General features: G+C 38.3%; 1 protein-coding gene across 2 annotated transcripts in view; it reads right to left on the bottom strand.

The window, feature by feature from the left end:
- Nucleotides 1–229: 229 nt before the first annotated feature.
- Nucleotides 230–14,466, bottom strand: part of cnksr3 (cnksr family member 3) — a 185,084-nt gene continuing 170,847 nt past the window's right edge. For both annotated transcript variants that reach the window (XM_060831564.1, XM_060831565.1), the window contains 4 exons: nt 12,800–13,005; nt 8,314–8,403; nt 3,743–3,975; nt 230–1,983 (listed from right to left, as the gene is read on the bottom strand). In XM_060831564.1, coding sequence (XP_060687547.1) covers nt 1,960–1,983; nt 3,743–3,975; nt 8,314–8,403; nt 12,800–13,005 — 553 coding nt within the window. In that variant the 3' untranslated portion in view covers nt 230–1,959. The remainder of the gene's footprint in view (nt 1,984–3,742; nt 3,976–8,313; nt 8,404–12,799; nt 13,006–14,466) is intronic.

Raw genomic sequence — 14,466 nt, 5'->3', positions numbered from 1 at the left:
GTAAAAGTGGACTGCGTGTAGAAGTTAACCCCATGACTTTTGATCTGGAAAATCAACTTTTTGTGCATCTTGTGTGTAGAAGTCCACCATTGTTTTATCAAGGATCAAAGTCTAAAAATTTCAGAACCATGGCATAATCCTGGAAATGCACAATGAAATGAAGTCATTAACATGCAAAAGTAACAGCATTTATAAATGTTGAATTTATTTATTCAAATTATGACCAGATTATGAAGGACAAATCAAAAAATAAACCATAGTTCATGTTTGTTAATCATGATTTTAGTCCTATTTGGGTTTCACAGAGACCCAAATCAAACATATAATTCACCCCCTACCTATAAAACGATAACTTGTGATCTGTAAACATTGTTCTCAAAAAACTTTGACTTCTCCATATTTAAAAAACAGTCAGCATTTACAGTTTCTCCCTTTATTAACCTCATCTCAACTGCTGCATATCTTGTAAATATGACAAACCATTTAGTTCTGAAATCTGTATTGTTCAAATATATTAGACTAAATTTCCAGGTACATGCCAAGAAGAAACATCAACTGTTGGTAATGCAGACTGCAGCATTAAAAGGTAGTTAACATCTTTTCCACTGTCTGTACAGGAAGATTTGCACCAACAGTTCCCATCAAGAAAATGGCTCCTTGACCAGTTTCCTCCATCAATGTACCTGAATGATAAATGCAGGCAATGACTTGTAGACTATTAGTCATGTAATGGAACACCCAGATTTTTAATAAATATAATTTATTCTGCATCAGAAATCGAACCAGTGTAAGTGAATCTTGAGAACCAATATCTTTTAGATGTTAGGGCATCTTCACCAAAATAACACAAAATGAAAAGTGACAATTTTTGAAAAGAAACTGCACCTTTAATCAGTAATCCTGCAAGTATTAACACCATGTTTTAAACAAAAAGTAATGTCACAGTTATTTACACTCTGAAATGTGTTAATCTTTCCAAATGATATTTAAAATGCTAATCTATGTTTTAACTCCATAAATGCCTCATTTCTTTCAGCCCAAAATAAATGCGTATAGACACTGGCTCCCTGAAACATTTCCACTCCCCTTGTTCTAGAAATGAAATTTGTTGGGGAGATTTTTTTTTATAAAAAAACACTATAGGCAGTCAGAAACTTTGCATATAAATACTTGTATGCCTTTCTTGTGCAAATTTTGCCAATTTAAGCAAAGGGGCATGTCACTGAACTCTTTCTATCAACACACTTATTACAAATTAGTTTATACACTGATAGCCGTGGTAGACCATTGAATATTGTACATTAATACAAGTTAAAAACAAAACCGTAAGGCATTTTTATATATATTTAAATACTCTATTAACATCCAAATAGTTGTAAATCTACACAATCCAGTAATCCAGATGAATCATTATCTATTTGGCAAGTAAACTGCACATGCAGGTTTGTGTCCCATTTAACTGTGCTTCTAGGCTAAACCTTGAAATTCCCGATCATTACAGTCACCACTATAGAGATGCACACCATTTTTCTTGGTCAGATTTGTACAGATGTCTCATTTCATTACATGATGTATATTTCCATTCATATCACAGGAAATTGCTCAGATACTCTGAACTGGAGCTCATTGGCTGAATGAGTCAAACATTCCATACACTATGTGTGCATTCCAAACTTTGGTTGAGATTATTTTTGTTTTATAAAATTTTACTACGTATTTGTACAGTTCAATTACCTCACTGCCGAAGTAGCTGCACATTAAGCAGTGGAAAGGGAATAAGAATTTTTTTTTTAAAGAAAAGTATATTTTAGTCAGTTCTATCATCCATTGCATCAAGTTCCTCCAGAACAACATTTTGATTGTGGTCTTTATGAGCTGGGAATGAGCAGACATAGATCACAACTCAGGATAATCAATGACCTTCTGAGGAACTGAAATCCGAATATCGAATTTTCTTGATCACAGTTCTTCAGGTATCTTTGGCTAAAGAAAACAAAAACAAGTTGTCCATCAAATAACTTCCACATCCCTGATTCACACGCCCAGAAGCATCTGTCTTCAATAAATCAATTAAAAAAAGACTGATATTTGACTTGGACTTAATTGGTCTGTAGTTGGCTTTAAAACTGTTCAATAATGGCCCATATATGCAAAATAGACACAAGTATACAAAAGGGAAAATAAGCAATTTATCCCAATTCTAAATTGGCAGCATTCCAAAATGAAAGCAAAACTAACACCATTTTCAGAACAGTCTCTATGAGAATGTGCCAAAGATATCAAAAAAAAGAGAAATCTAGCATCAAAAAGCATCAAAGTCTAAATATCAACAAGATGGCAAGATTAAATAAAGCAATTTAAAGAGAAACATACAAGTATAAAAAATATCGAAATTTAGAACTTGCATGATGGTAGATGGTAGAATGAAATTTGCTCAGTCACCACGTCCTGTGCAAAGCTGTTGTACAGTGGGTTTACAGGGTTCAGCACTAGGTCCTTTGCTTTCTTTTTGGGTGTATATCAATGACTTGGAGTTTAACACAGTTTCAGGCATTTTCATGCAAAAATTTGTCACGAGGGGTAGGAGCTTTCAAATAATTTGAGGAGAAAGTATTCCATGCAGAGAGTAGAGAAGATTTCATTCCACTGCTTGAGAAGTTGCAAGGGTCAAAAAATCCTCAAAATGTAAAAAGTACTTGAAAATTCACTTGAGGTGCTGCAACCTATAAATGCAATGCACCAGGCACTGGAAAGCAAAATGAGGCTGGATGGTTTCACAGCAGCTAGCCTTGAAATTTGAATGGTCTCCTGCAGAGCTGAAATCTTGTATGATTTCACTCAAGTGATGATAGATGCCAATAATTTTATTTTTAAAAAATGAAGTAGTACTAAAAATTTCAGGAATCAGAAAACTCAATCTAGCTTGGTACATGATACCAGTTGAACATGTCCTTTAAGAGTTTCTCTGTCTCTTCGGAATGCATTGCGTTAAAGATTTAGCTAACTAACAATGCACATACAACTTAGGTCAGTGGTCTGATAAATCTAAACATCAGTTCACTCATGAGATCATTCGCACTTCCTTTGGATTATAACAAGGTTGCTCTATCAGTTAATCACAAGAGGGGCATTGAAGATATTCAGAACAAATGGGTTGCTTGGGGAATCATGTATTACAAAGATTTTTATATACATATCCACATATCAAAATAATTGCATTTGCAAAACAATGTACACTGTTGCCCAGCTTTCAGTTTCTGTAACAAGCAAAACATAATTTAATCTTCAGTTCTACTTATTACTGAAGAAAAAATATGCAGATGCTACAAACATCAGTTGAGAACTAATTTAGAAAGTCAATGCAAAATCCTTTTACATTGCTCCGTTCATATACTCTAAATGTCTAGGATCTCCAGAGGGAAAAAAAACGGACACAACTTTGCTGCACATTTATTAGGTGGTGTTATAAAATCAAACCAAATGGAGAAAACTACATTGCATTTGTAATCTATTAACTCACTGCATAAAGCACAATTTACATGATTCTCCTGAGACATATGCATTTTTACTCTGATGTTAAAAAATGACCTAGTGACACCTGTTGTATTTTTAATCAGTGATCGCATCACAAAATGAGTCAACAACTAGCTTAGCATATTGCTCTTGGACACAAGTGTGAAATGAATGGCAAAAAACATAAAATTCATTGAGTTAATAGCTTAAATCTTGAAATCCAACTGACCGTTGAATGTGCTGATGAGCTTTTATCTGGTAAATGTCTGCTTTTTTGGGGTCTGTCTTGCTGATTAGGGAATGCCATACTATTGAGGGGTTCAGGGCTGACAGAATACCTCCCGCTCACGGCCCTTCCAGAGTGTCTGCCAGCGGCTGGTTGAGAAGTATGTGCTGCAGCACAATCTTCAGTGATTGGTGGAATCCTATCATTGCTGAAGTATCTGTAGAGATAGTCACCCCCTGAAAGAGATTGCCACTTTTAGAACTGAAGTTAAGGAAACTTGGAGAGTAAACAAGTTAAATAATATAAAAATCTTACTAGATTCATACATTTTACTTTAGTTCACAAGTATTACTTTGACAACTCACTTCACATCCTTTTATATCAATTAACATTTGGGAGAGTTGCAAGTATCCCTGCACATGCTGCAACCCAAACAGAGCTTCTGACTTTGAGCACAGTTGTTTAAGTATGAGAGCATCAAAATACCAGTCACAGTAAAACAAAAATCAGCCTGTTTTGAAGGTACATGGCAGCAGCAATAGGCCATTTGGCCCTTTCAATCTGCTTCCCCATTCAATATGATCATGGTGTGGTCTGATTGTGGTCTCAACTCCATCTCCCTGCTGTCCCCCATAAATCTAGACTCCTTTGCCAATCGAAAATGTATCAAACTCAGCCTTAGATAAATTCAAAGAACCTGTCTCCACTGGTCTCTGGGTAAGAGAGTTCCAGAGACTTGTAAACCTCAAAAATATTCGTCATTTCATCTCAATTTTAAACTGGCACTCGAGCTCTGATATTAAAATAGGTGGGAAAGTAAGTTGCAATGAAGAAATAAGAAACTTACAAATGATATGGATAGGTTAGATAAATGAGATAAAATTTAGCAGTTGAAGTTTAATAAGTGTAAATATGCAGTTATTCGTTTTGGTCAAATGAACAGAAAGACAAATTGAATGTTTAAATAAAGAAAAACGTCAGAAGGAGGATTTGGGTGTCTTTATACATGAATTGCAGAAAATGAATATGCAGGAACAGCAGGTAATAATGAAGCCAAATGGAATTTTGGCATTTATTGCTAAAGGAAGAACGTGATAAAATTAGGGACTTATTGCTACAATGGTACTCGGCATTAATTAGTGAGATCACACCTAGAAAATTGTGCACAATTTTGGTCCACTCACTTGAGGGCAACACATTGTATTGGGGCACCATTGAAATACATGAAATAGCATTAAGTTCCTGTACTTGACTGATAAATATTAAGTAAATTTGGGTGATGCACAGTTAATGCATAACTATATTGTGCTTCTGGCTAGAACACTCTGCAACTGTTTTAAAAATCACAAACAAGTTGCACGAGATGGCAGTTAAGAGTCATTTGATGTGATCTGAGGGTCCAAAGCTGTTGTTATGGTGCCTCAAAAGTAGACATTCCAGGCTACAAGCATCAAAGAGAAATTGGCAGCTTTCACAAGTCTGTAGTTGGAAGCTTTGTACAGGCTTATTTTAAAGGGTTGCATTGAAAGTCGTCTAATTAAGAACTCACTAAAGCTCAGATCCTCATTTACTGAGTGAGCTAGGACCTTTGTTAGGACCGGACACAAGTAGTCAACCTAGCATGAATCGAGTTACAATAGACTTCATAAGTTAAGTATCTCAGAGTTCAATGGAGGAAGACGAGAAGCGTTTGGTTGATTTTTGCCGAAACAAAGCAGCTGATTGAGTATTTCTATTCTATGAAGTGAAAATAAGGTTTTCAGTTTGTCTTTAGTCTCCAGACTTTTCCCATTTCTCTCTTTCTGGGAAAAAGAAATGATTAGAAGCACGATTTATAAAGAGTGTGGTAATAAAAAGAAGTAATACAATACACTCCAATGAACAGGGATACTGGAGTGACTAATAAATAATTTGAAGAGACACCAGGTCACATGATGTATTGCAACAGCAAATGCTTGACACAAATCTGGTCTACAGCAAATATATTTGTTGCAAGCATTTTCAGTTAAAGCAATTTAAGTTTAGATTAGATTCCCTACAGCGTGGAAACAGGCCCTTCGGCCCAACATGTCCACACCAATTCTCCATAGAGTAACCCACCGAGACTCATTTTCCTCCGACAAATACACTTAACACTAGGTGTGTGGGAGGAAACTGCAGCACCTGGAGGAAACCCACGCAGACACGGGGAGAATGTACAAACTCCACACGTGGACAGTCACCTGAGGCTGGAATCGAATCTGGGTCTCTGGCGCTGTGAGGCAGCAGTGCTAACCACTGAGCCACCATGCCACCCCAAATTCTGGGAGTCCAAACTGCAGACATTGCACAACAGGAAAGAGCAAGTTAGCTGGAAACTTTGCTCCAGTTGGCATTCACAGCGCTTAGATTAGGCATTTCAAACTCGATCTGTGATCAAAGATTAGGGAGCATGATTGAACATGAGGCAGGTAAAGGGACAGCTCTAGAGTAGTCTTAGTTCCTGAAATTGTTTAACAGTCACAAGGTTCTCTTAACGCATGAGAATTAGAGTAGAGACTACAGGGAGGATCAGTGACATGACCACAAAACAGGGAGTACAGGGAACCATTCACTTGGAGGTAGAAATGTAGTAGTGGTAGAGGTAGTAATTAGGGAGATAGATCCTGTTCTCGACAGCTCTGAGTAGGAGTCCTAATGGCTGTGCTACCTGCCTTAGCATTAAAGATGTCTCGGAGCTGGAGGGTTCAGTTGTGGTTGTCAGCATTAATGCTAATGACACTAATAAGACTGGAAAGAAGGTTCTGCTGAAAGATTCTGAACAGTTAGTAGCTAAATAAAAATGAAGAACTTCCAAGGTGATAATCTTAGGATTATTATCAGAGCTATGGACAAAATGGCACAGGGTGAATAAAGCAAAGGAATTAAATGCCTGGCTTAAAGATTGCGGTCAGGGGTGGGGGCAGGAAGAATGAAGAGTGCGCAGGGTTGGGGGCGGGGGGGGGGGGGGGGGGGGGGGGGGGGTAGAGAGCAGGGCAGGAGTGCAAGTGCAAAAGGGGAAGGCAGCATTGCAGAGCAACTGTTTTAACAATGAAGCCCAGGAGTGAGACAGAAAGCACGAGCATGTAATAACTGTACCTGCATCTATGGCAGCTCCACAGACCATTCTACAGAACAGCTATTTTACTGTGTGATTTAGAGTCACACAGTCGTAGAGATGCACAGCATTGGAACAGATCCTTCGGTCCAACTGGTCCATGCTGACCAGTTATCCCAACCCAATCTCATCTCACCTGCCAGCACCCGGCCCATATCCCTCCAAACCCCTTCCTATTCATATACCCATCCAGATGCCTTTTAAATGTTACAATTGTATCAGCCTCCAACATTTCCTCTGGCAGCTCATTGCATACCACCACCTGTGTGAAAAAGTTGCTCCTTAGGTCTCTTTTATATCTTTGCTCTCTCACCCTAAACCTACACCCTCTAGTTCTGGACTCCCCAACCCCAGGGAAAAGACTTTGTCTATTTATCCTATCCATGCCCCTTATAATTGTAAACCTCTAAGGTCATCCCTCAGCCTCCAATGTTCCAGAAAAAACAGCCCCACCCTGTTCAGCCTCTCCCTGTAGCTCAAATCCTCCAACCCTGGCAACATCCTTGTAAATCTTTTCTGAACCCTTTCAAGTTTCACAACATCGTTCCGATAGGAAGGAGACCAGAACTGCATGCAATATTCCAACAGTGGCCTAACCAATGTCCTGTACAGCTGCAACATGATCTCCCAACTGCTGTACTCAATACTCTGACCAATAAAGGAAAGCATACCAAACACCTTCTTCACTATCCTATCTACCTGCGACTCTACTTTCAAGGTGCTATGAACCTGGATGTCAAGGCCTCTTTGTTCAGCAACACTCCAGAGGACCTTACCATGAAGTGTATAAGTCCTGCTAAGATTTGCTTTCCCAAAATGCAGCACCTCGCATTTATCAGAATTAAACTCCATCTGCCACATCTCAGCCCCCGGCCTATCTGATCAAGATTCCTGTTGTAGTGTGAGGTAACCTTCTTCGCTGTCGACTACACCTCCAATTTTGGCGTCATCTACAAACTTCCTGACTATACCTTTTATCCAAATCATTTATATAAAGCGCATCCAAATCATTTATATAAATGACAAAAAGTAGAAGACCCAGCACCAATTCTTGTGGCACTCCACTGGTCACATGCCTCCAGTCTGAAAAGCAACCCTCCACCACCACCCTCTATCTTCTACCTTTGAACCAGTTCTGTATCTAAATGGCTAGTTCTCCCTGTATCCCATGAGATCTAACCTTGCTAGCCAGTCTCCCTGGGGAACCTTGTCGAACGCCTTACTGAAGTCCATATAGATCACATCACATCTTGCCACAAGGCTTTTCAAGAAGACAATTTTAATATTACTTGGACATCTGGAAACTCAAATATTCTGCACACATTAAGGAGACAGCCACAAACAACAACTGTATACTAGAGGAGAGACAAAGAGTTAACATTGAATCCAACGTGTCTCTTTTTTTTTAAAAGAGCATAACGGTAGACTTTTAACAAACCTTTCCTTCCTTCCACTCTGGGCCTTGAACAAGCTTCAACTGCAGCCATCCAGCTTCCACTCACCGGCATTGACAGAGGTCGTGGTCTTCCTGTTAATAGCAACATTTTAAATTTCTGAGCACACCACTTCCTGATAAGTCAAACATTCTCTCAACTTCTTTGACCAATCAAAGACTTTGCACTTGCAAAAAAGTTCAAGTATTAATTTACTCGTCTTTGAAAAAAATGGCAGGAATGAAACTATATGAAGTTACCCTGAGCCTAACTTAAGCTGGCTCTCACATTGATTTTAAAAGTGGGTTTTAAATAACACAACCCAACTACAAAACCACAGGGCAAACAGCTTGATACAAATCTTCAGAATTTATTGCAATTTTGAAACTAGCTCCCACATGTTCCATACTTTTTGAACGTGGTTTCTATGCTTTATTTTGGCAAGTCCTACATTTTAAAAAATACCAATAAAGACAGACTTTTTGAAAAGATTTGTACCTCAGGTTGAGGTTCTGGATGTAAGTTTGCTCGCTGAGCTGGAAGGTTCATTTTCAGACATTTCATCACCATACTAGTTAATATCATAAATGAGCCTCTGGTGAAGGCTCCTAGTATGGTGACAAAATGTCTGAAAACGAACCTTTCAGCACAGCGAGCAAACTTGCATCCGAGGACAGACTTAAAATAATGTAATAGTTTTCACCCACACAGGATGCGCCAAAGTGCTCTGCAGTCAATGAAATACATATTGCGTGCAGAGTTTTATAATATGGCAGCCAATTTGGCATAGCAAGGTTCTACTTGGTCATGAGGTAGTGGCCAGGGTGTCTACCTCAGGGATTTTTGTTGAGGGACAATTATTGACTCGACCATTGATGGAACTGTGCTGCTATGCAAAACAGCTCCAAAGGATTGTTTGTATCCATTTGAGAAGACTGAAGGTCCTCCGTTTAATGTCTCTCAAATGAAGTCAGATTTGCATTTATGTAGCACTTTTCAGGCTATTCCAAAGTTAATTAAATACTTCTGAAGTGTAATCACTACTGTAAAGTAAAAGAAACAACAACCAAATTACACACAGCAAACTCCCAAAATAACATGATAATGATTAGATTACACTATTTCATTTGTGCTAAATGGGGATATATATTTGCTTGGACATCAAAATTAACTCTCCAGATCCTCATCTAATGTTTGACATTGATTTTCAAAGTGCAAGCTGATCAGGTATGCTCAATATCTGGTTCCTTGCAAATATCGCAAACGACATGCTATTTGCAATAATCAGCCAGCCTTTGGGATGTATAAACTACATATCTGGCATCATGTTGGTAAAGACATTCATATGCAACATTACATTTGTGTGATTAGCAAAACCTCTTTCTGGCTTGATAGCAACATATTGTATCTTTGTGAATTGCCAAGGAATTTGGCCACAAGCAACCGACCGACACTTACAAAACTCACAATGTTCAACATTTCATCCAATTCTGCAATTTGGTGTTTTCTGGATAATCCGGAATGTGCAAAGAATTATGCTGACAATTTAGAATCGTCAGTCTGGCTCACAGTATGGTGCACTTACATATACTAGAAGCCACAGATATTAACACACAAAGCCCTGTTCTTTGCATTGCACCTGTTTGAACTCAACAATATAGATTTCTCACTGCAATGCCCTAACCAAAGTCAATCATTCTGGTTTAAAATTTAATAAGGCTGGGCAGTTAACTATCAATCAGCATTAACAGATGCATTCTTCATGACTATATTGTGACTATAAGCACATTTGCCAATTAATCAGCACTCTCATGCACTACAAATTCTGGCTTGCCCCTTGAATTGATTTTCTTACAAAAACATCCTGATGAATAAAATATGAAATGCTTCAACAAAATGCATTGAACTTATTAATTTTTGAACCTTTGAAAAGCTGATTGTCACCGATTTAAAAATTGATCAATTACCATGCCACCACTCTCCCTCCCTCCCTCCCCACCCCCCCCAAATATTAATACAAATTTCTAAGGTATGGAGATGTCAGTGTTGGACTGGGGTGGGCAAAGTCAGAAGTCACACCTCACCAGGTTTATAGTCAGACAGGTTTATTTAAAATCACAAGCATTTAGAGCGCTGCCTTTTCATGAGGTGGGAGTGGAGGTAAGTACACAGGCACAGAATTTACAGGCAGAGAGATAATGGCAAGATAATTATATTGCCGAACTTTGACCTGGTGTCATGGGACTTCTAAAAATTTTTAAATATACAAATTGATAATCACATCTAATTTATCAAGGTATTAGATAACAATGAAAACAGAAACAGGCTTGCGTTCAATTCACCTTGGTTGTTTATATAATACAAATTATAATGGAGCTGCAAACTAGCTATGCCAAACCAATCTACCAATTAATGCTAATATAGGAGCCGCCCTGAACAGCTTGGCCAGGTGCATAGCTAGTTCTGAAGCACAAGGCTTCAATGACCAGTAACCACCAAGATTGCTGGAATTTCTTTTCGGGCACACATCCTTTGCAGTATCTAGAGGCTTCAGCCGTCTTTTTTAAAATCATAGACAGCTGAGATATTGGGGGCTTCAGGTGAGGTGGATCAGCAACTGGTCACTTCTGGCTGAAGACAGATCCATCTTTCGCATAGATATGAGAGGCTCTCCCACCGATGAGGATGGCGATAGATGTAGACCCTCATCCTATATGTTGATTGGCAATTAAATGTTCCCACTGGAAGGGGTAGGACTAGAGCTTAATGATTAGTTCTGGGTTGCTATATCTATCCAATACTGCTATCATTGTCTGAAATCCAAATATTCCTGATGCCATTGCTTCACCAAGTTACACATTTTTAAGTATGCTTGATATTATTACTGCAGGCACTCTTCATTGAGCAACCATAATGGCAGAGTGAGGGATATGCTAGGGTCAAGAGGTTGCAGACTGAGGGATTAATACAATTCTGCCATTGCTAATGGTCTATGGTGTCTCTTGGGTGCCACACTGAGTTATTGGATTTGTTCTGAATCTACCCCATTTAGCACGATGGTTTTGCCATACAACATAATGGAGAGCATGCTCAATGTGAAGATGGGACTTCATCTCCATAAGCATAAGGAAGTGGTCATTCTTGCCTACAATCTGTCATGGACAGATGTATTTGTGATAGGAAAATCGGAAAGGTCATGATAACTTTTCTCCCTCAAATTTACACAATTGCTTAATCTAACCCTTCACTCATTCTGGTTTCTTTCTTGTTTTTCCTTTCAATTGTTGCAGTATCTTTTGCGTAAAGCAGAAATGAGAGCAGTTGTAGAATTGTCAAGTAGACCTTCTGTGGGGAATCGTCACTAGGCAAACAAGATTTATCGTATTAAATGACGTTTTTAAAAAGTCCTTCCAAATTTCTTTGGAACAGCATTCACAGTAAATTGGTGGTTGCAAGCACTGAAATTTAGTTCCGCACATTTTAAAGACCACCTACACTAAGTCTGCAACATGCAGTGTGCCTACAGAAAGGCCAGAGGTAGCACAGCTGCTGAGGTTTGCCCAAGCACAATGACAATAAACGGCCCATTCCATGGACTTCCTCAGAGATCTGACACTTCACTTATGAAAGGACCAACAGGTGACAATTATGGGTTGCCATACTCAAAAATGCAATTGTAACAATGATTTAAAAAGTAACGGGATTCTTTCAGTAGTTTGAATTTCCAATAAATTCCAATACTGTTTTCATTCATTACCACCAACACGGTAGCATTTGCTTCAATTTTTCAGCAATCAGAACTACAGAATTTTTTTGTGCACACATTTTCCTGCCAATGAGTTAAGTGCTTTTTGGAATTTTTTTGTCCGCATCTGCATGTGAACCTTTCCAGTTCTCCAAAGTGAATTTCATTTGCTACATGTCAAATTTCAGGGAATATTCACATTTTCCATTTTAGAGACTTCCATCTCCTTTCACTTTGTGTCATCTGCAAATTCACTCCTAGCTCCAGATCACTTCTACTTATGAAGATTTTAAACACAAGTCCCAAAACAGGCCCCTGTAAAACTCCACTGGTAATATTCTTTCAACTAAATGTCAAACTCTTTAATGTTACCCTTTGTGCTCCTACATATCCATTTAAAAATATTTCCAAACATCTTCCACATTAGACTTTGCAGAGGAATGGCCTTAAGGGAAATTCAAAAATACTATAAGCTGCAATACTGCCAAACTTCTGTTGCCACACCCTCAAAGAAAACCAGCTTTTAAAATTTGCTGCTGATGATTTAAAGATATTATCTGAATCCTATGTTGAGGAACATTAAAGACATCCTATGCAGATGACCTCAACCTTCAGTAACACGGTTGAAAACATGGATAATCTGTCCAATGAGCCTGGAATTTTGGAATTACTGATTGCAAGGAGATTTGAAGAGTTAAGCAAAAATCAATCAATCACAATTTCGGAAGACATGAAAAATAACAAACCATATTGCTGAGTCTTATCCCGCATCCTGGTGGGTTTAGGCACTTCAAATGCATATGGGGGCAATTGATCATATTCTGCAATGGTAAACCGCCGCCTCTGGTATTCTTGATCAAGGAAAGAATTGGGTGACTCAGAACCCTTTGGTACAGGCCTGACTGGTCCATGCTTGCTGACCTCTTCATAATCCAGGTCACCCTGGTCATTCCTGAATGTGAGGATAAAACATCAACTTATTTACAATCTTTTTACATCCATGGTTGCATAAACAATTGCTGAAATAAAATAGCACATTTTGTTCGAATACTAAAGTATCATAAGTTATACCTAATAAAAAAAATTAAGTGAAAAGGAAGAATGTACATTTTTAATTATATTGCCAGAAATAAGTGCTTCATCCACAAGAAATTACACTTTTAAGGTAATGTGGGTAAATATGGCACCCCCTGTGTTTTAACCCATAACTTTCACACACTAATTGCAGCTAAACTAACCTGCAGTCTTTCAGATCAGGACAGATTTACAATTGAGCAAGCGCACCAAACTCATGGCTGGGGAGGACTCGTATAGCATGCATCAAGATGTTGTCCCAAAAACACGGCACAAATGTCCTTTTACAGCACCAAATAGAAAATCTTTACCATAACAGTCTTGCTTGCCTTTGGTTACTAATTTTCAGAAGTTAGGGCAAGGGAATCCTCAAACTTTACTGGTAGTTGCTCACAAGGTAAAGTTTGAAAACCACAAACTAATGATGGAAAAATCTCTACTCTCAGAAGCTAGGAATGTCAGTAATGTGACAGATATACTGGCAGATTAAAAATGTAGAGAGTTTAATTACTTATCATACTGGGGGGCAAGATTAGACCAACGTGCTGCATTATGATTAAGATTAAAATTAAAGGCTATCTCTAAGCAGCAGACGTGACTTGTATTTTAAAGATACAAAGTTGGTACATAATTTGCTAGAGAAAAGGGCACTCCAAATCAAAATTAGAAGCATAAAAAACTACAGAAGAGGTATCAATTACAATTCAAAAAGCCCAGAGTTTTTAAGTTTCCCACTCTGTGCTGATTAGAACAGATTTCTAGAACATTGTTTCAAGGAAACATTGCCATGCTGAGAAAATGATAATCTTTGGACACAGTTTTGTTGGATAATATACCTCTTGTAATACACTTGATATTCCTACCAAAAAATAAAGGACAACTCTACCTGCCTTTTAATTGCACAAGATGCTGAAAGTTCGCATTATCTTATTTTTGGTTCTATCCAACTGAATTGCCTCACTCTTGATTTAAACATTTAGGAAAGCCAATCTTCATCCACAAAACCAGACAGAAATCTGTTTGCAGAGTCAGCTATAACTGGTGGCCCATACAGGTAAATGCACAAAGTATCACCTTGCTTGTTGGCCTGAGGGTTCATTATAAGACATGTAATTCAATACATCTCTCCTATTGACGCTCGCCTAAAGAGGGAATTAGCAGACTGTATTCTCTGCTGGAGACGGAAGAATGAGTCTGACATGTTTTTACTTGAGTTCCTTAAAGGTAAATTCTTTCAAACAAATATCTTCATTCATCAGAACCAAGAGAGTTACAAATTTCAAATTCACACACGATTAGTAATTCTCTGGCAGGACAAGGGAGTTTGGTAGGGATATAC

This window comes from Hemiscyllium ocellatum, chromosome 10 (genome assembly GCF_020745735.1).
Source record: "Hemiscyllium ocellatum isolate sHemOce1 chromosome 10, sHemOce1.pat.X.cur, whole genome shotgun sequence".
NCBI lineage: Eukaryota > Metazoa > Chordata > Chondrichthyes > Orectolobiformes > Hemiscylliidae > Hemiscyllium > Hemiscyllium ocellatum.
Note: the sequence above shows the minus strand (reverse complement) of the source record. Positions and strands in the feature narration are given on the sequence as shown.